This window comes from Limanda limanda, chromosome 23 (genome assembly GCF_963576545.1).
Source record: "Limanda limanda chromosome 23, fLimLim1.1, whole genome shotgun sequence".
Lineage (NCBI taxonomy): Eukaryota > Metazoa > Chordata > Actinopteri > Pleuronectiformes > Pleuronectidae > Limanda > Limanda limanda.
In genome coordinates, this window is record NC_083658.1 from 2,658,463 (window position 1) to 2,679,941 (window position 21,479).

Sequence of the window (21,479 nt, forward strand, 5' to 3'; positions counted from 1 at the left end):
AATGTGAACAGTGTTGTTTGTAGTGATGCACCCACGGAGATGCTGTATCACCCACTTGGCTGGACTGCAGTGTCATGGCCTCCTTCAGCTCATTATGGCCCACAACTATATTTGTTTTTAGCCCAAAGAAAAAGCTAAAGCTGCCCGGCACCAACCAGCAGAGCAGCAGTTTACAGGAGCCAGATATCTGGTGCAGAACAAAAAGAGAAAAGAACAATCCACATGAATGTTGCTGCATATTGTCAGTGTTGCTTCTTTATAAGTTCACTATATCCAATGTGTCAGTGTTGATTTCACAGCTTGTTACTGTTGCTCCCAAGTGCCAAAGTTCACGAGTTTACCTGCAGGAAAATGAGCTGCCAGGCAGAGATACAACCAGGAGCTGAAAGCCTGAGGTGATTGTCTTACATATTGTTCCGGAGCTTGTGTTTTCATTGCTTCCTTTCAGCAGGATTACACAGAACTGATTTCCTTGGAACTTGGTGGAAAGATGGGACATGGGCCAAGAAAGAAGTAATTAAAGTTTGGCACATTCTGTAACATTAATTGCATGAAAGCAGTTTTGCAGATTTCCCAGGTAATAATTCACGGATCTTGATGAAAATAAAGGAGAACAGATATGAATTTGTTCCCTTGGTTGCAGCTGGATCTTGGCGGAGAGATATGCACTCTACTGAATTATCTGCATAAAGTATGGAGCTGAGGTGGTTAGTTTAGCTTAGTGTAAAGGAAAGCAGCCTGACTCAGCCTTCACAAGACAACACAAGGAAGGAAAAGGCTCTGTTCACTTCCTTTACACCTGATCTCTTGAATCCTTGCATGTGCTACCAGCTGATCGAGATCAGTGAATCCCAAATGAGTGACCATATTTTGTTTATTTAATTTATATTTGCGCGGAAATATAAGAATCATTCCAGGTGTAGTGTCTGTGACTCTCAGTTTGCACCCTGTGTCAATCAGTGCAACCAGGGTTTGGTCTCTGTACACTGTGGAGTCTGGCAGCGGGGGTGTGCCTGGCTGCTGTTCATGAGGAAATAGCTGGAGCTGTTTTATCTGTGTCCAGATTAAATGAAGAACACAGTTCAGATAGATATTTATTATCTTCTACGGAGGAATGCTTTCATTGCCATTTGTCTGGCTGTTAGCAGGACTATGCAGATGCAGGATTTCTTTTCACTTTCTTTAAAAAATGTGGACAATTCAAACAATAGTATCTATGAACAGATGAAATTTGGTGCAGATCTGGATAATGATCTGTAGGAATCTGATGTCAAAGTGTGTGTGTGTGTGTGTGTGTGTGCGGGGCTCTGTCTTCTGAAGTGATTTCTCTCACACTCGGCCCCAAAATGGGAGTGATCTTTAAAAAGGGCTGGCCTTCCTTTCATATAGTGCGAGCGCAGAATGGCTCCACTTATGAGAACCAGGATCTCAGACCTGTGACTCCGCTCTGCTGCTGCTGCCTCCACTGAGCAGCCTCTTCCCTTGACCTCGGACTCTCCATGACTTTGACGCTCGGCACATGGAAGCAAACTAACTTTGAATGAAGAACCTCGCCTGCCTGTTTGCACTTTCTGTCTGAATTCCTTCACAGCCAGGAGAGCTATTCAGAGCTGATCACATTGGAGACCTAAGTCAGCAACATTGTGAGTTATGCATGCCTGAGTCTCCAATACGCAAGCTTGTTAAAGCTTGTTCTCTGAGTAGGTGCAGGTTTTGCAGAGGATAATAAAGTGTGAGGACTTGTCTGGGTATTTTTTTTTAATCCATCTCTGTCTTTTCTTTATCTCTTAGGGGAATCATGGTCCCCTCACTGCTCTGGCTCCTGATGCTGGGGGGGCTTCAGGGTCTTTGGGCACAGGAATATGATGAAGACTATGAAGAAGAGGTGGTGACCATCAAGAAAAAGACCAAACTATATCCCTCCAACTCCATACCAGAAAAACCCAAATGTAAGTCTGAAATACTCTAATTTTTAAAATGTGATTTTCTGCAGAACCTTAAAGTTGTTGTTTTGTTATTTAGAAAAACTGCAGAAGTTCAATCTGTGTGAAAAAGGTGAATAAATAGAACATGAAACTCCACGAGGACTGAAAGGTGCACGTGGACTGATCATATCTCTCAAGCTTCTCAGAACCATTCATATCCTGTGTGACTACTCAGCGCTCTGCTACCCAAATGTTACACTCGCTCAGAATCCTGTTTCCCCAGGCACATTCTCCCGGAGACATATTTCCGTGAAGATTAATGTGATTTATCCTCAGCCTATATTAGATCTGCAACCTCCTTCCATTACTGAAGGTTGCTGCAGCAAGTTCGGTCTCTTTTCTTCCCACTTCAAAATGATATGTCACATTCATGAAAGCCTAAGTGGTCAGTGAATCACCTTTAGCTCCTCTGGCTCTGCAGATAAAATGTCCCCTTGACTTAGAAAATATGTTTGGCTATGATAATATGAGTGGGGTCTTTGTGTTTAGCTGGATTTGAGAGTAATGGTTTCCTATTATATCAGTTTAGCAACAGAACATTGTGTGCATTGAACTCATCAGTCAGTCAGATGTGTGCATAGAAACCAGTCTCGTGCCAGAAGGTTTACGTGATCACAAACGTGCAACTTCTCTTTCCTCTCAAGCGCTCAATGATGAGAACTGCGGATTGGAGTTAGCCTTTCTGATTGACAGCTCAGAGAGCGCCAAGGACAACCATGCCCAGGAGAAGGACTTCGCCTTGGACGTGATGAACCGCCTGCAGGGCCTCCGGCTGCAGACCGGCCGCAGCCTCACCTCCCGTGCGGCGCTCCTTCAGTACAGCAGCCATGTTATCATAGAGCAGACCTTTAAGCAGTGGAGAGGAATCGAGGACTTCAAGGCCCGACTCGCTCCAATCGTGTACATCGGTCATGGCACCTACACAACCTACGCTATCACCAACCTCACCCGCATCTACCTGGAGGAGTCGGACGCCAGCAGCATCAAGGTGGCCATCCTGCTCTTCGACGGCATCTCGCACCCCAGGAATCCAGACATATTCTCAGCTGTGGCTGATGCCAAGAACCAGGGCGTGCGTTTCTTCACCATAGGCATCACACCCGAAGCCAATGAGGCAGCCAACATAAAAAACCTACAGATGGTTGCTAGCACCCCCGCCTCCCGCTACCTTCACAACCTGCAGGACAGAGGCATCGTGGAGAAAGTCATTAAGGAGATTGTGAGTAAAAACAAACGTTGGTGTCAGATTGCATGTAAAAGTAGAGGTAGTGGCAGTTCTAGCTTGAATGCCCAACTAAGTTTGGTGTTCTAGATTCCCCCCCTCTTTAGGCTTTAGTGGAGGGACCTGAGGTCGACCTAACCCTGCCCCCTCCCATCGTCCCCTAGCTCACAAACTAGAACTAGGGCTTCCACCCCAACAGGGTTTGTTGACCCACATGTTGACATATCATCGACATGTCAATGAGCGATATAAAACTAATCGTCTGAGAGTAAACATTCTCTTGTGTCGCCGGGCCCGGCACCCCTGGCAAGGTGCCGCCCTGTCACACCTCTCTCAATCTGCCACTGCATGGAGAGTCCATTCAAAGTCAGCTTTTTAGTTTCTTAATATTATACAAGTCTGATCTGGTGGCTTCTAGTTGTTGCATAAAGAATTACTGAGTTAAGTTTGCCAAACTGATAACTCTTCTCTATGCTGCTACTGTTAATAAGAATAATATGCTTCAGGATTTATGACTCTAGACTCACTTGAGGCAAGAGTGTGTAAATCCCTTATATTCAACTCTCTAAATGCATTTTCATTAAAGGTAGATGTCAGCGATAAATATAAATGTTTTGGTGAACATCACATGTTCAGACATGAATTCTGTAAAATCATTTTTCTCGCATTAATGTGTCTACATTTCTTTGGCAGTGGAATTCCATGTATGTTTGATAATTGCTTTTTACCTGAGGATAGAAATTTATGGCAGGAAGCTTCCAAACGATATTATGGAGACAGATATCTATCAAATGATTAAAGTTCCTTTGACCTCTCCATGCAACCCACTGGGCCAAAGGGTTAGTTAAGCTCTCAAGACCCAAATAATCACCAAAATAAAATGTAAAGCTATGAAATTCATCTTCAGCCGCACACAGAGAGTGACACAGACAAATGTAATCGTTATTTTGAATTCTTCCTCTGTACTGGTAATAAATTTCCCCCAAAAACTCGAACATGTGCTGCACACACAACCGAGCTGTTGGCTGTAACATATGCTTTGAATTTAAACTCTTGTGTGTGAAAATTGGCTGCATTAAGTACACGAAGGAGAACATGCGTGCACGCTACACTGTGTGAGCAGCAACTTGGAAATCAGGCTTCATGTTGACACAGGTGGTACAAACCTGCATGATAAGGGAACATTTAATAGAAGCCAATCAGTGCAGCAGACAGGCTGGACTGTGCTGGCATGCAGGACCCCAGCAGCAGCAGCTTCACTCAGACGTTCATATCATTCCTTTGTACAGGCAGCATCTGTATGTCATAAGCACGAGTCTCCGTCCCTGAGACGAGGAAGCTGTCTTTTATCTTCGCTCGTAGCCCTCGACTGCATTGGTCCATCCTCCAGGAATGGACAGACTGTTGTCTTCAGACACCACAGGATGCTCAGGCTATTCTACTGAACATTGCATGTGGTTTGTATTTAGTCTCAGTGGAATATGGAACATTCCCCCTTGTGTAAAGAATGTGGTCAGCTTTGAAGAGGAAAGCCACCACCGGGGTGAGAACCAGGGCTCCGGCGAGATCCGTCTGCTACAAGAGCGAGTGCAGGACACCAGTCCGCACGCAGGAGGACATTTGATTGAGCGTTGCAGTGAACACGTTTGATTGGGTGTATGTTTAGCAGCTTGCACGTCATGGGCTCACGTCATGTTTCTGTTCATCAACAATATGGAGCTTGACGTTGTTGTGTTTCTTGCTCTACAGACGGCGCTGGCAGATGAAGGGGTAAGTCTCAACACTGCTGTCTCACCGCACATATCTGGATTTGTTTCTCTGAGGCCTGTCTGACTCTCACCTGTGTTTGAAGTGTCCCCTGGCCCAAAGCACGTGTGTGTGCGACAAGGGAGAGAGGGGCCCCGGCGGCCCACCTGTAAGTATTTGTCTTACCCAGAATTCATATGTTCATTGGTAAACAGGAATGAGATAAGTTATGAGAAGTTCTACATCGTCCCCTGCCTCATAAGACAGGAAGTTAAACCGATACCACATTGAGCCAGTCAGCTGACACATTAACTAACATCATTGTATTTACTGACAAGTAATCGGGTCCAACAAGCGATAACCATCAGTGTCAGGGACACAGTGACAACAAAGCAGTTCAGTTACGAGATTATTCTCCATTTTAAAATAAATGGTTCTTGATCAATGATTGTATGAGTTAAAGATTAGCGATTCAATTCAAATTCAGCAGTTAAATATTGTTAAAATATTGTTTCACTTCCCTGCAGCAATGCAAGTTAAGCAAATGCCTCACATTCCTGGAACAGTTTAGAGAGAGCAGGCCTAAACACACGAAGGATTTATATGGGGAATCAGCAGAATCATGAAACAACCCACTGGGGATTGTGTGAGGACACATGCAGAAGAAGAAGAAGTTACATGCATGAATTTCTTCGCCTGCCAATGCCTTGTCGAGACTGAGAAGCTCGACCACAATGAGACGTAGCGGTTTAGCTTTGATGTATTTTCACTGGATGAGAAGCGAGTAATTACCCCTTGAACCTAATGCTCTGAACAAAAGCTGTTTCACATCAGGGGCAGCAGTGACGGAAGCAGTGGATGCAGACAGACATGCAGAGAGGGGCTTACTTGAAAGATGAGAACATTCTCAGTCCACACCACACATGCACGAAAACAGAGAAGAGCCAGACAGTTGCTCGGGCTCCCAGACCCTGTGGCCTTTATCTACGATGGACTTCAGATATATTGTTTTCGACATGCATGGAGAACAAGAGGAGCTCTTTCACTGCTGAGCACGAAGCAGCTGAGCTTACTGAAATGAGTAGCGTGACATTTTGGGACATTATTCACAGTCTTGCATGTTAGAATCGGCTGTAAGTTGCATTTTAACATCACACTGTTCAAAGGCATTCTGATTCTGCTGCTGCTCCGATTTGCACCTTCCACTGGCTTCTTCTCCATGGCAACGGCTTATGTTCGATTCCTCACCGGGTGGAGTGAAAACTGTCTCAAACTGAGGAGGCTTATTGGACTGAGGTTGTATTTGAGGCTCATATTATCAAGGTAATTTGCGTGAGCTGTTTGTTTTAAGATCAAACACCAAACTAAACTGAAAAAGGTACAAATTCACCAAAACATCAGTCGGTTGTGCTTCTTTTTTTAACAATACATTTATTGAGTTTTACATATAAGAAACATACATTCAAACATTTATAAACATACAAACGTTTATGAACACCCCCCAACCCACAATCAAACACTCAGGGTAAAGAAAAAGAGGCAGAAATCAAATAACTTAAAATAAGATTAAATAAAATAATAATAATAAAAAAAAAAAAATACATATATAAAATATAAGAACAAATGGAAGTAAATAAAGACATAATTATACAAATACAAATAAATTAAATTAAATTCCAATCAATCAAATTAAAAGCCTAGATAAAAAAACATTCTCTTATTCATAATATTAGTTAGTTACAAATAATATATGTCCCATTAGGTGCTGCTATTTTATTCTGTTTCAATCATTAATTTCCACTTGGTCGCTTTCCAAAAATTGCATGAAGGTGTCCCATATTTCCTTGAATTTTCGGTTGTGCTTCTTAATGTTTCATAAATTAAATCCTTTTCCTCACAGGGTAAGAAGGGCCGTCCTGGAGAAGACGGAAGTAATGGTTTAAAAGGATCGAAGGTGATGCCTGCTCACTAACCAACAGTTGTTGTTAAATCAAACTGAATAATTCTAATCTGCTGCCAAATATCTAATATATTTCCTGATTAAAACTAGAATCCTTGTTTTTCTTAGGGTGAGGGTGGTCTCAGTGGATTTCCAGGTCGTGATGGAACAGAGGTGAGATCAAGTGGTTGATGAGTTATCAAGTGCAGATGATTTGAGTACAAATTAACAAATCATGTTCCACAGACGGGTCTCATGTGGTCTGTGTTTTGGTTGCTGCTTGTCTCCTCCTGACTTAACATGACTGTTTTGCATTCACAGGGGAAATCAGGATACAAAGGAGAGCAGGTATCGTATGGATTCTACTGTAGATTCTCAGAATATCTGCTGATGGTTTTTCAAAGTATAGAGTTCCCATGCTGAAGCTGGAAGAGAAAATGAAGAATTATTATGTTTTCCAGATGCTATGATAGGGATTTACCACACAATCATCACAGCAGCTTGTTCTCCTTCGTACATCTGTGTTTAATGTCTACAAGTATCTCTAGGTTCTTTCCCTTTGAAGGAATTTAACCCACAAGATCTTTATTACATGAATCCTATATTATTAGTCTTGGCAAACCAGATCCTTCCTGGGATATTAAAACTCATTACTCCAAGATAACCAGTTGGAAATTGCACGCTGGTGGAAACTGGTAATTAGAAAGTATGGAACTATATTTATAAAGTGTTTTGTTCTCTTACAGGGGGAGAGAGGGGAGTGTGGGACACCTGGAATTAAAGGAGACAGAGTACGTTACCCTTTAACCCTGTTTTATGTTGATTTGAGTTCGGTACACCCATCTTTATATTCAGTCTATGGATCTGCCCAATCTCACTTTTCATAATAAATAAATACACATTATAAGGTAATAACATTTATTTATGGAGTGAAATGTTGTTTTATGACTAAAGTTAATACTCCATACCATTTCAATCTATATCTGTATTGATCACATTATCGCCGAACCCTAAGAGAACCACTTAAAGATGAAGGTATTGTTTGTGATCCTCATGGACGAGGAATTTAATTTCTTCTCTTTTCCAGGGTCCTGAAGGAAATGTTGGCCCAAGAGGAAATCGTGGTCCCCAGGTGAAATCTACCTTCCATTTATCATCACTTCCTGTTGACTGACACCTGTCAGGCTTTCCATTTTAGCAGGGCACATAAACAGTTCACAATAAGATTCAGTTACTGAACTTTTTGAAACAATGGCTGAGTGATTCATTGATTTTCACAGCTGAAATGGCAGCTGGCACGAGCAGACTTCTGCAGATGTTTTTTTCTTTAAGTTGCCATAATACTTCAATAAACACTGCTACAGCCTGCAAAGATATGGAAAGATTGACAGACCTGCTGTGGTTAGGAAGCTGTGGTTGCTCAGCCGCTTTGTGCTAGTTTTATTTCAAATACTTGCTCTGCGTGTAACACTTGTTTACACTTCAGGGTTTGCCTGGTCCACATGGTGATATCGGACCTGAAGGTGTGATGGGTAAAAAAGTAAGTATTCCTCTGTGTGATGCTTTTGAAGTCATTGTTGAATATGTATGAGGCGTTTACAAAAGATAGTGAGTCAGAGTTTCCTATCGGACGGGTCCTTCCTCAGTATGCATGTGTTTCCCCTGCTCCTGTTTCTCCTGTCCAAGTTCGTTGATTAAAGCGAACCTACAACATCCGTTTCGTTGGATGCAACCCTTTTCAGGTCTGGGTTGAATTAAGTCTCTTTTATAGCTGTATGAAAAAATGTGAAAACCTCAAAGATAATGAAAAACACTGGCACCTGAGAGAGGTGACGAATTCAAAGTGTGGAATAAAAGCGATAAAAAAGACATGTGACATATTAAAGTGTTCTCTCGGTTCTGGAAGGTTTTTCTCACAATAACATTACTCACGAAGTTGACATTTAAAATGAGTCGATCTATCACATAAATAATATCACAGATGTTAAGTAGCCCTACGAACTAATTGCTTGACCATATATTTAAACACACTTGTGAGTTATGATCCAACCCCAGTGAAACATTTGGAAACCTCTCTGAAGTACCTCATCTGTTATTACCCTGTCAGCCTATTTGTCTGTCCATACGTTTTCAGCCCCTTCTCCCGTCTTATAGCTGCCAATTCCGCCATGAGCGCACACTCCCCACCAAGTGTTCCCTCCTTAATTATTTTGGAAGAATGTTCACGTTGATTGTCTGGCTGTCATCCTATATCACTTGAATGGCAGACTAATGTCTGGCTTTAAACATTGTCCCAACCTGCCTGAAAGGGCAAGGGAAAGAGAAAAAACGTGTCGGTATGCACCTACGAACAATTCCACGCCCTCTCTGCGTGTCTTAAAGTGCCCGACTGCTGTGATTTATAGCTTCTCTGGAAATAATTGCATTTTTTAACAATAAAGTCTTGAAGGAATGAAAGGACCTATATTACGTTTCCAACAACCTTTAAAAATAGCTGAAAATTACAGGAAGGAAAAGGAGTTTATGTAAGGGTGGAGCGGAAGACAGTAGAAGAACCGGGGCAGTTCTACTGTTGTCACCTATATCAAAAGGAAGCCAAGAATCAGATGAACACAGCTAGTGCTGCTCTCCATGCATCTCTGTGTGTGTACTTGCCCACATCTGTCCCTGCCTGTCTTTATAGGGGGAAAGGGGACTTCTTGGGCCACCTGGAATCCAAGGGGAAACTGGGATCGGCCTTCCGGGATCCAAGGTGAACTCTGCCACCCTTTTGTTGTGGATAATTATGAAAACATGAAAACATAATCATCCACTTCACACACGGTTGGCAACCCTCTCATTCTCTCTACTCCACAGGGTGATGTTGGTTTCCAGGGGCAACTCGGGCTCCCCGGTCCTCCAGGGCTTGGCGAGTCGGGACCACCGGTGAGTAAGATGCCAGCAGTGAGACTGAGGGTAAAGCTGCACGTGCCAGGCAACGTCCTCATTGTTGTGCTGCACTGGGTGAAGCTAGTTAGCCTTTATGAAATGTAAAGTTGCTAACCAACCGACTGACAAACCAAAAAGGTTGTTTTTCTCTGTTCCCCATTATTTATATATATATCTATCTATCTATCTTTTGTTTTACATCAGGGACCTCAAGGGCAACAGGGAGTCCAAGGTGAGAGAGGACCACTGGGAGAAGGTCTCCCTGGCCCAAAGGTGAGTTAGGGTTCATGTATTTTATGCCTCATGCTCTTGCACTAAAACCTTTGAGCCCTTTTGACCCCATTTTCATGCATTCATTCTCACTTCAACCACCAACCCACTGACCTGCTCAAAGGCCTCATCTGGGCTCCAGATTGCAAGGTCGTCATGAAAGGAAATTGACAACGTGTACTGTTACAACGGCTGACAACACGGAGGTTTCATAAATTCACATGGAGCAGTGCAGCACGGCTCTCATTACCTCATGGAGAGACCTGGTCCATTGATCGTCCTCAGTAGAGGACACGAGCACAGACCGGCGCTGACACCTCGAGACATGACAGAGGGAGTGACTCAGAAAGAGAGGAAAGATTGAGTTTGTGCGTCTGTGTCTTCTCAGGATGTACACACACACACACACACACGCACACACACACACACACACACACACACACACAGGTGCACATGGGCAGAGACTGGAAACACAAGTACAGTTTCCATTCTGCAATTAGGACACAATCTTTCCCCATCAAAGTATGATTTTTATCGTGGAGAGGTTCTGAAACAAACATTCATGTGGTTTATCAAACAGTTCAATGAAATTAATTAAATCACTAACTTCTTTATGAGTGGTGTCACAGGGCGAAGACAGATTACTTTGTAGGTTTATCAGCCTCATCTGTAAAGTCAGACAAACCCTTTTGTTGTTTGATGAATGCAGACAGTAAAATGAAGGGTGATTAAGTCGGTGGAATTCCTTTAGGTCATGAGGAACCTCATCACTTGCTGGCTGAGCATCAACAGATAGACTTTACATCAGAGGCGCAGTAACTTGAGTTCAGGTTCCATTCTTATTCTCCCCACTCGCTCCAGGCCTTCATCCAATTGATCATTTCTCGACTTTCCTCGTGGGGATGATAACAGCTAGTTTTCATCCCCCTCTCCCCCTGTTAAAGATTGGCCTGGGGGGGGTGCTCGTTTTTTTCCCTCAGCACGAAATCTGACCGCAGATGGCGTTCTTGCTCTAAAGCACGATCCTCGCGTGACGTGTGTCGACAAGCTCCGGACTAACAGGAGCTCGTCAGCAGTCTTATCCCTCTTTCCACATCATGAGCACCTGGGTGTGTGAGCCAAGGTGAGGCATCACAGAGTCAGGACAATACATCTATAGCTTGTGAAGATGAGAAACACACTCCTGTGTCCTAATGTGACCTCTGAAGACGGGGGGGATTTTCTACAGGGACTTGAGACATCTCTGCATTTTGTATTCTTCTTACTATCAACTGATCTAATTCCTCACTGTGTTTCCACACCTGCTTTTTATGTTTTCTATTCTGTAGATCCTCTACAGACACTTGAAGACAGATGCAGTGTGAAACTTGGCCTGGAATCATATTTACATAATTATTCTCTTTATTATGAATTCATGAATTAGTCAATAAACCACTGAGAACGCACCGCTACTTGTTCTCCCTACTGTACAGAAACTATCATGCAGATATAAATATGCCTGAGGCTTTTGGCCCAGTTACACTCACTGAGAAGGAAACAACCACACACCTGCAGCGAGACCGGCTTGAAACCATCGACTGTAAATAACGAGCAGTTTCCCAAAAGTGAAGTCAAAACATCCCCATTGACATCTGGTGGCTGGTGCAGTACAGCTCACTAACCCAGCCTCCTCCGTGTTAGTGCATGGGACACGGACCAAACCTTATTGCTGTTTGCTGCGTAATGTGAATTAAACTTCCTCATCCGTGAACATGCTTTGCAGCGGAGTCATAATAATAATGATGTTGCTGATTCCACATCTTTCTCTGATGATGCTGTGACTGTGCTTACATTCTGTGCCTTCATCTGGTGAAACCTTTGTGTGTCTTCACAGGGAGAGCGAGGCCTGGACGGGCCACGAGGGCCCAGAGGACAGACGGGCGCTGGGATTAAAGGAGACAAGGTAGAACAGAAAGCTGTGAAAGTCCTTCACACCGGCACGAGGACAAAGCTCGAGTGTTGTTGTGAAGAAGGCCAAACATTTGGCAGAATCACCAACGAATGCCTTCAGCTCTGTGTTATATAGGAGGTCACAATCTACATGAATCAAGGTTAGAGCTTGGGTGGTGAAGGAGGAGTACTGATGAATGTTGGAACGTCTGCAGCTGGATTCTCTCCACCTCAGATCTCTGCAGACATCTGGGAATCTGACAAAGACTTGACTGGTAGAGTTAAAAATTAGTTTGTTAAGTTCCGTCATTCATCTAAAGTCACTGGAAGATGATGTGAACATTGAGAAGGGAATGAAACCGGCTCCCAGAGAAAATATGGGTCTGTTGAAACACTTGCCAAGTGTTGTGATGACAGTTTTATCGTAGCTGCGAGTGGAAGTTCATCGGGATAATTGCAATGTTTTTTACGTGGTAATGACAAAGCAGTTTGTTTTGCACGTTAACACAATGCATTTACAATGTCGCTGCTGCTTGTGACAGACGCAAGTATTGAAACACGCAAATTGAGTTATGTGTATATAAAGATTTTACTGCGTGAAAGTACTCATGCTGTGCAATAAACAGCACATATTCATTACTGAGCCATAAGGAAACACACAGGATGTTGGCAAAGGAAACAGGTGCTTTCCACACGCAGTAAATCACTGGAATGTGAGTACGATTGTCTGTCAAGCTTTCAACATTAACATGCAGTTGTTATTATTATCTATTCTTTTATCTCAAGGGGGGTTTTGGACCTCCAGGTCTTCCAGGACCCCTCGGACTTCCGGGCCTGGGCATACAGGGTGAGAAGGCAAGTACTTTACTCATGAAGTGACTCCTGCTGCTCGTTATTACTAAACTCCTTCAACCTATGGGACATTTCACTTCACTGAAGCTTGTATGAAGCAGAATTATGTTAGGCGATAAAAACTGATAATAGTTTTCAAAAGGATTCTTTCAATAGATGCTTTTTTCTTTAATTAGAAATATTATATTATTATTTATTCATCACTTCATCTGTTTATCCTTCCAGGGGGTAGAAGGACCAAGGGGGCCACTAGGAAGCAGGGGCCCACAAGGGGAGGGCCTGCCTGGATCCAAGGTGTGTACACACATGAAATAATACTGTTTCAGGGGCTCCTGAAATGTGTCACTACTCCCCTAAGCCATTGTTAAAATACATAATAATTATTTTGTCTTCTCAACAGGGAGACCAAGGGTTGCCGGGTGAAGTTGGCGGTCCAGGGGAGAGAGGGGCTGGAGACCCTGGAGCTAAGGTCGGTCAAAGCACTGTGGCTGAATTTAGCATCAGCAACAATCGTCTTTACTTTTTTAGACCTAAAAATGTCAACGTATCCACAAATGTGTCCCCAGGGCGAGCCAGGATCCACAGGGACGTCGGGTCTGCCCGGGCTGCCAGGAGAGGACGGGGCTCCTGGACAGAAAGTAGTTTGGACATTGTTTCCTCCGATATGAAGCCTGTATATGTGAACTCAAGTCAGGTCAGTGAATGCTTACGTGTGTTTCTGTCGTCAGGGGGAGCTAGGGAGTTCAGGTCTCAGGGGCCTAGAGGGGGCACCTGGAATTGGCACTCAGGGGGAAAAGGTACAAAATACACAAGGGACATTCCCTGCACACTGTTTTGCTCGTCTTGCAGGAAACCTTTGCTGCTCTATGCAGGATAAGTGAAGCCACTGCTCACAGATCACTGATTGTATTCCATCTTTTAAGGGTGACCAAGGCCAAAGAGGAATAAGAGGTTTGTCAGGTCCACCTGGCATCGCTGGACCCTCAGGACCAAAGGTGAGATAGAGACTGAGACCCTGTTCTGTGTCTGTTGGAATATAAATGGTTCAGTTAATAAGTTGAACAACTTGTCTTCCATCATTCTTCCTCAGGGGGAACCAGGAACACAAGGCCGGGGGGGGCCTCCTGGTCCACAAGGACGTTTCGTTGTTGGACCCAAGGTGACTACGATCGGAGCGTCTCCAGGGACTCTAGGAAACAGGCTCCCTGTTACATGCACATTTCATATTTCTAAGAGTTGGCATGTTCATTGTTTATTTCTTGAAACAGATTAATTTCATATGGAACTATTGTATTTAATGGCATTCGCAACAATTACTGTGGTGAATGGGTGAATGTGCATTTACCCTTTCACTGTATATGACTCTAACTTGTGATGGATAAATGTAAAATGTTTTCCAGGGGGACCTCGGCCCCAGTGGTTCTCCTGGTCCGATTGGGGAAAATGGCTATGGACTCCCTGGTCCGAAGGTGAAGCTCAGTATAAACAACAATTAAAACACACACTTGAAGTTTTCATTTTCAACCAACAAGTCCAAGCATGTTGTCTGTAGCCTGTGTTTGGAAAATCTATTATCCGATGAAACGTAATGAGCGGCAATTTTCACCCTCGAGTTAATTTCCCACCGAGAACAGAGACGATGACAAAAAGGATTAGAAAAAGGATCGTAAACATAAAGTTACATCCTTTTATTTCACTGTCGCACACAAAATAGCAAAAACAGCACTGGTACTTTCACAATGTCTTTGTGTTTGTTTTGTAGTCAAATGATTGACTTCTCTGTGTCTGGTTGCTGCAGGGGGACCGTGGGAATTCAGGCCCTTCAGGTCCATTCGGTCCCAAAGGAGACGGCTACCCCGGCCCCACGGTGAGGAGCCGAGTCAGCCACTCACTGTCCACTCCTTAAATCTCTACATATTTAGATCAGTACTCTGACAGCTGTGTTCTAACGTAGTGTCCTGTGTTCTTTAGGGCCCTCCTGGTCTGCCTGGACTTACAGGAGAACCCGGCCAAGAAGGAGTGGGCGTCCCAGGACCAAAGGTGACGACTTGGTTCTCTGAGTCCCAGAATAATGTTTGACGAGTCGGAGCATGTTGGTGGCATAAAGTGATGCTTTTCATTTTCATTGTGTTTCATGTGAGGCCAAAAGTAGAAGTGTTATTCTGTGTGTTCCAACTGGAACCTGAGCCAAACCAAATGTCAGAAACTGTAAGATCAATTAGAAAGCTACTATGAAAGGTTTGGTCATTTGTTAGAGGAAAGTAATTAAAGGAAGCAAGATTTATAGGAGTTCATTTGGCTGATGGATTGTGCAGCGTGGAGGTGGTCATATGTCTTCTGTGGTCCTTCCTCTTTGCAGGGGGATATTGGTTTCCGGGGGCTGCCTGGTTTACCAGGACCTCCGGGCGAAGGACTCCAAGGACCTCTGGTACTTGAAACAGATTTTTCTTGTGTCTAAAATGATTTACCTTTCGACTTTTCATCTATGTTTGTAGCTCGTAAAAAACTGTGTACTCTGTTTCTGCAAACACAAAGACAATATTCACAGGAAGCCTTCAGTCATTTCATCTGACACGCGAGCAGATGGTCGTGATTGAATCATATTCTCTGCAGAATTGTGTTTAGCTGCAGTCAGAGTGAAAAACGGTTCTTCATCTGCTGTTTGAACATGCCCACCGCAGGGGCCTGATATTCAAAGGCTGCCACTGCATTTGCTCCGGGTATTTATCATGATTTTCCCGCAGCACTCTGACACATCGGTGCAGAGCGAGAATCTCCACAGACATATGTGTCTGGTGAGAAGCACTTGGCCTAACGGGTCTAGAGGAGGCGACTCTCAGCGCCCGTATGTCCACAGATATCACATCCACACTCCCTGCAGGCTTCAGACCAGCGCCTCTGCAGGACCGAGCCCTGTCACGGCCGGGCAGCTGCAGGCCGGATTTAATTGAGGACTCAACTGATGACGTAATATGAGGCACAATGAAAAAAACTGAGAAAAAGGTGGTGTCAGAAATGACTCAGTATTATAATCATCACCTCGTAAATGATATTCTCTAAAAAAGCCTTTAACAGATTTATTTTACATCTGTCCTCACCGCTCACGTGGCCCGGGGCAGGTTTGCTCATGGGCCCCAGAGTCGGAAACCAAACCTTGGAGGAGCTCCAGACAGTTTTCATTACACGTAATGAATCTGAAAAAACTTATTTTAAATGAAGGAAGAAGCTCTTTAATTTAACCTATTTCTTTTCAGATCCTATTCTTGTCAGTGTTTGTTGTGCTGTACAGTTCAACTCGTGTGTCCTTGCAGGGTAACCCTGGGCGACCTGGGCCATCGGGGCCAATGGGGCCACATGGACAAGGAGTTCAAGGGCCCAAGGTTTGTTTATAATGATCAATGAAGAATAATGGAGTTTATCGGTCTCATTTCCTCCCCTACACACTCATATTGTTCTCAGTAGTTTAAAAAGTATTTAGATATATAAGTATTCTGCTGTATCTCTGTGTTTCTGTCCCTGATATGGTTGAACTGTGTTTGATTCAGGGGGAACACGGGGCCCAGGGTGTGACCGGGCCGAGGGGGCTGCCTGGAGAGGGCTTTCCTGGAGCTAAAGTGAGTTTAAGACTTCTGAACGTGGGGTTGTGTGTATGAATTCCTCTCTGATCTCTGACATGTTGCCATGCAGGGGGACCGGGGCTCGGCCGGGGAGAGAGGGTTGAAGGGAATCAGCGGTGACATGGGAGATCCTGGAACCCCGGGGCAAACAGTGAGTGATGGTCTCACTCTCGTTATCACTCGTTTGAGCAAATATTTAAATTGAGAAGGTTGGAAGAATTTACTATCTGTATCTTAGGGCCGATCTGGTATTAAAGGTGAAGCTGGACTCACGGTGAGTCTTCTCATATGTTCAAACACATTTTCATTCTTATCCTCTCATGTTTATCAATGTGCTCATAGCATGTCGCTGTGTTGGTTTCAGAGAGAGGACATCATCCGAATGATCAGAGAGATCTGTGGTAAGGCATCTTCTGCCCTGTTTATTGACTGAGCCGCTGTCTCATGTTATCTGTGGCTCACAGGATCAGATTCCACAGACTGAACCTCGTCAAAGTGACATTTCATTCATGATCTCATTGTGTGGTTCCAGGATGTGGGATCAAGTGTAAGGAGAGGCCCATGGAGCTGGTGTTTGTCATCGACAGCTCAGAGAGCGTGGGCCCAGAGAACTTTGAGATCATCAAGAGCTTTGTGAACGCACTCGTCGACCGGGTCACGGTGGGACGCAACGCCACCAGGATCGGCCTGGTGCTGTACAGCCTGGAGGCGAAGCTGGTGTTCAACTTGGCTCGCTACGTCTCCAAACAGGACATCAAGCAGGCCATCGGAAAGATGTTGTACATGGGAGAGGGCACGAACACGGGCACGGCCATTCGTAAAGCCACACATGAAGCCTTCCACAGCTCACGTGCGGGCGTCAGCAAAGTGGCCATTGTGATTACCGACGGCCAGACGGACAAACGGGAGCCGGTCAAGCTGGATATCGCGGTTCGAGAAGCACACGCCGCCAATATTGAGATGTTTGCTCTGGGGATAGTGAACACCACAGACCCGACACAGGCCGAGTTCCTCAGAGAGCTGAACCTGATCGCGTCGGACCCGGACGCCGAGCACATGTTCCCCATCGACGACTTCAACACTCTGCCAGGTGAGACCACTTCTCTACAGTTGGTGTTTATCATTACCACACCCCCCCCCCCCCTTGTTCAAATGACTGTATAAAAAAGTGACAGCCCGACTAAGCATAAAGTATATTTGAGGCTAATGGGAAAGTCCCATTCAGAGACACCACAGGAATCCTGCAGCTTTGCCCCTGACCTCTGACCTCTCTCTGTGTCTGTGTGTCTCAGCTCTGGAATCCAAGCTCGTCAGCCGGTTCTGTGAGGACGAGAACGGCGCCCTGATATACAACAGCATAGCTAACGGCTACAACGGCTATGGAAACAACGGCTACAACGGCAACAGGAATGGTGCTAATGGGAAGTTCGCCAGCCTCGGAGGCCAAGTGGACAGCACACGACACGGCATTAAAGGATCCAGCACAGCACATGTACGGAAGATAAGAATGTCCATTCATTTAATATTATATCTGTTGAAAGGGACAAAGTGTTTCAAAGTGTTGTCTGGTTTCAGGGAGGAGGAGGAGGAGCAGGAGGAGGAGGAGGAGGAGGAGGAGGAGGAAGAGGGCAGCATGTGCACACTGAAACATCAAACGGGGGAACGGAGCGTGGGGACACATTTAACCGTGAAACAATAGATCCTTCCGGAGGGGACTCCACCAGGAGGAGAGGATCATCCTCATCATCTTCTACAAATGGAACCACATCATCCTCAGGTGGATCTGTATCAGCCCCGAGGCCGGCGCTCCCCAAAGGTACAGAAACTCCATCATACTAATATATTTGTTTTACTTTAACAGCCAGCACATGTTCCGACATGAAACACTCAAAAATCCATTCCTCAGCCACAACAGAGAGTTTCACCAGTCAAGAGAAACTCCATCAATTAAAGAAAATGAACGAGTGAAGCTGTTGCCAAATGATGCGGATGCTTCCAGGGCTACACACACAAAACCACTCAAACCTCAGGGATATAATTAAATCAGTAAAATCATTTGTGTTTCATTACTGCACCTGCTCGGAGGTCAGGACATTTTCTTGAAATGTTACGGGGTGGGGGGGCTATGCAAAGATCTGACTCAGTTGCTCTGGACATTTTCTGAAACTTTTCCTGCCAGACTCTAGATAAAATGTCCAAACTCTGGAAGACGTCCAGGCAAGTTCGGGTCTGAGGTCGTTGCATCTGATGTTTATCTTAAACCGCCCCACACCAATTACTATGTGACACAGTAATAATTAGAGATGGAAAAAATGGGGAATTGGCAGCAAAACAAACTGTCTGCGAAATGATATCATGAGGAGTTAACATCCCAGTGACAAGTGTCGACAGTGAAGATCCATGAAAAGAAACGTAGTTGAAGCCCTTGAGATGCATGATCCTTCCATGATTGGTCAAAATCTGAACACGCTGAAGTGAACGTGTGACGGGAGTAGGGTTGCAAAGGGGCGGAAAGCTTCCGGTAAATTTCCGGAAACTTTTCAGGAAACTTTCCATGGGAAGTTTAGCTCGGGAATTTAAAAAAAAATAAATAAATACACAAATTAAACGCTGAGCAATAAAAACATCATTCAAAACTCTATTTTAAAGATGTATGGAACGTTGAGTTTCAACCCTCCACTGTGCATTCTTCCATCACATGCACAGATAACTCCCAGCATCTTCACTCTACAGCAGGGCTGTTGAGGCCTGCTGTAGAGTGAAGGACTAGTCAGGTAAGTTTCCATGATATTACTGGAAAAATATATTAGCATGCTGATTGAGGATTGTTCATCTGTTCATCTAGCCTATTTCCATTCATTTATCCATCAATTATAAAATATTTTTACAGACGATTCCAATTGTTTGGCTAACTATTTATATCTCTGGCATTGCATTAGTGTTTTTTTACAAACTTTGTTCTCATCTTATTCTACAGAACAATGCCACGTGCACTCTCTCATGTGTGGAGACATTTCACTCCATCCAATGTAGAAGGAAAGGCTGTGTACATTTGCAAATACTGTGCAAAGACCTATGTTAAGAATGACACAACGATGCAGAAGCATATAGTCAAGTGCCCAAAGTTTCCTCAGGACTCAAATCAGCCTATGACAAAACAAAATGTTTATATTTATGTCTGTATATGACAAGGTCAATACAGTTAGTATAAATCACCCCACAGCATTTCCAGTTTATTCCCGTTAATTCCAGTTAATTTCTGTATATTCCCTGTTAATTCCCGTTAATTCCCATGGAAAGTTTCCAACTTTGAATATTCCCGGAATTTTGCAACCCTAGACGGGATGAACACGTTCAGGAGCTTCCTGCAGCAGCCCCCCCACTGGAGGAGTGGTAATCTCCTGCCTCCAGGTTTGTGATGAGTGCTTCGTGATTGACAGGCTCTGTGATGAGGTCACGTAGGTGAGGAGCAGCGAGGACAATCATTTCTGATGTTTCGCTGTCAGGAAACAGGTGTTGCCCCAAACGAGAACAACTTAGCCGCGCCACTATTTGGAGGTTTTTTCATTTGTTTCCCCATCGTCCTCCTGCAGAGACCGTCCCCTTGGACCCACGCTGCGGCCTGGTTCTGGACCAGGGCACGTGTCGGGACTACAACATCCGCTGGTACTACGACAAGCAAGCCAACGCCTGCGCCCAGTTCTGGTACGGAGGCTGCAACGGCAACAAGAACCGCTTCGACACGGAGGAGGAGTGCAAGAGGACGTGCGTGATCCCCAGGTCCACCGGTACGCTCTCGTGACTCATCCCCGCCATATCTTCATTATGTCATTCACACCTACCCTGTCCGCCAGCTGGGCTGACATCACCTCCTCATTTCCTCCTCTCAGCTTAAGAGTTGTTTCTTGTGTTTGTGTTTTCCAGGCGGCTGAGAGGAAGCGTCTGCTGTAGATACCTCACGGAGGAGCAGCTAAAACCAGCCTTTCTCGCTGGGTTATGTAAAGTTCTTGCATAAGTGATGTTCCATATCACCACCACGTAATAGTTCCTGTCGTGTCCTCCTGTCAGATCAGATGAAGCAACGCTACGTTTAATAGATACCTCCATTGTTTTTATTGTTTAATATTAGCAAATACTGCAGGAGAAACTCCATCGCTCTTTTCTCAGGAATTCAGATGATCAGTGTGTTTCCACTTCTCCTGTGATCACACACAGTGCATCAATCTATCAATCAACAAACCGTTTCTTTACTCCTTGGATCGGCCGCTGCTCGAGCATTAATCACGAGAACCAATTAGACACGACTGAGACTGAGCCTCTCATCACGTAAATCAATACAATATACTTTGTTCTTATAGAAAGTTACTGACGCTCTTTGGGATAATTTTGTGCATTTGAATGTTTTGTTTAGTGTTTACATTGTTTCACTTGTTTCCTCCTCTACATGTCTACACACACACACACACACACCCACACACACACACACACACACACACACACACACACACACACACACACACACACACACACACACACACACACACACACACACACACACACACACACACACACACACACACACACAGACTGCCCTCTACTGGCCAACACATCCTGTGAACTGAACCAAGCTGTACGGATGAATTCATATTGTGTGTTTTTTTTTCACGTTGTCAATAGTTGATGTCAAACATTTGTAATAAATCGGATCCAAACTAATATGTGATTATTATATTATGTATTATAAGAATGAATATACTTTATGCATTAACTTCTAATTAAGGGACTGTATGAAAATCCAAGCAAACAGACGTGTGTGTATATCCGCTCATTAGTCGAAGGAGTTGAACCAAAGCAACAATATTATTAATGAAATATCACTTTTAAAAGATAAAGAGGAGAGAAAGGAGATGTTTATGTTTTGAAGGAGGATAACATAAGAATAACTCAGAGGTTTTCTTTTTTTAACTAGTCTCAAGCTTCCTGAAAACGTT

General features: G+C 44.2%; 1 protein-coding gene across 1 annotated transcript; it reads left to right on the forward strand.

Moving 5' to 3' along the window:
- The first annotated feature begins 1,798 nt into the window (after positions 1-1,798).
- Positions 1,799-20,420, forward strand: LOC132996969 (collagen alpha-1(XXVIII) chain-like). Its single transcript, XM_061067340.1, has 35 exons — positions 1,799-1,949; positions 2,630-3,204; positions 4,957-4,977; positions 5,060-5,122; positions 6,854-6,907; positions 7,022-7,066; positions 7,214-7,240; positions 7,639-7,683; positions 7,980-8,024; positions 8,379-8,432; positions 9,576-9,644; positions 9,749-9,817; positions 10,025-10,093; positions 11,964-12,032; positions 12,806-12,874; positions 13,097-13,165; positions 13,272-13,340; positions 13,438-13,509; positions 13,600-13,668; positions 13,795-13,866; positions 13,962-14,030; positions 14,272-14,340; positions 14,670-14,738; positions 14,843-14,911; positions 15,231-15,299; positions 16,183-16,251; positions 16,417-16,485; positions 16,559-16,639; positions 16,727-16,762; positions 16,853-16,889; positions 17,021-17,578; positions 17,781-17,980; positions 18,064-18,304; positions 20,082-20,276; positions 20,413-20,420. The coding sequence occupies exons 1-35, from the start codon at positions 1,799-1,801 to the stop codon at positions 20,418-20,420; spliced, it is 3,615 nt and encodes a 1,204-aa protein (XP_060923323.1).
- Positions 20,421-21,479: the final 1,059 nt, after the last annotated feature.

What these genes read in the sequence shown, in the direction of transcription:
- LOC132996969 (XM_061067340.1), top strand. Translation starts at nt 1,799, where the DNA reads ATGGTCCCCTCACTGCTCTGGCTCCTGATGCTGGGGGGGCTTCAGGGT. An exon ending in ATGGACTCCCTGGTCCGAAG is followed by an intron (nt 14,341 to 14,669) that starts GTGAAGCTCAGT and finishes TGGTTGCTGCAG; the next exon opens with GGGGACCGTGGGAATTCAGG. An exon ending in CGACTTCAACACTCTGCCAG is followed by an intron (nt 17,579 to 17,780) that starts GTGAGACCACTT and finishes TGTGTGTCTCAG; the next exon opens with CTCTGGAATCCAAGCTCGTC.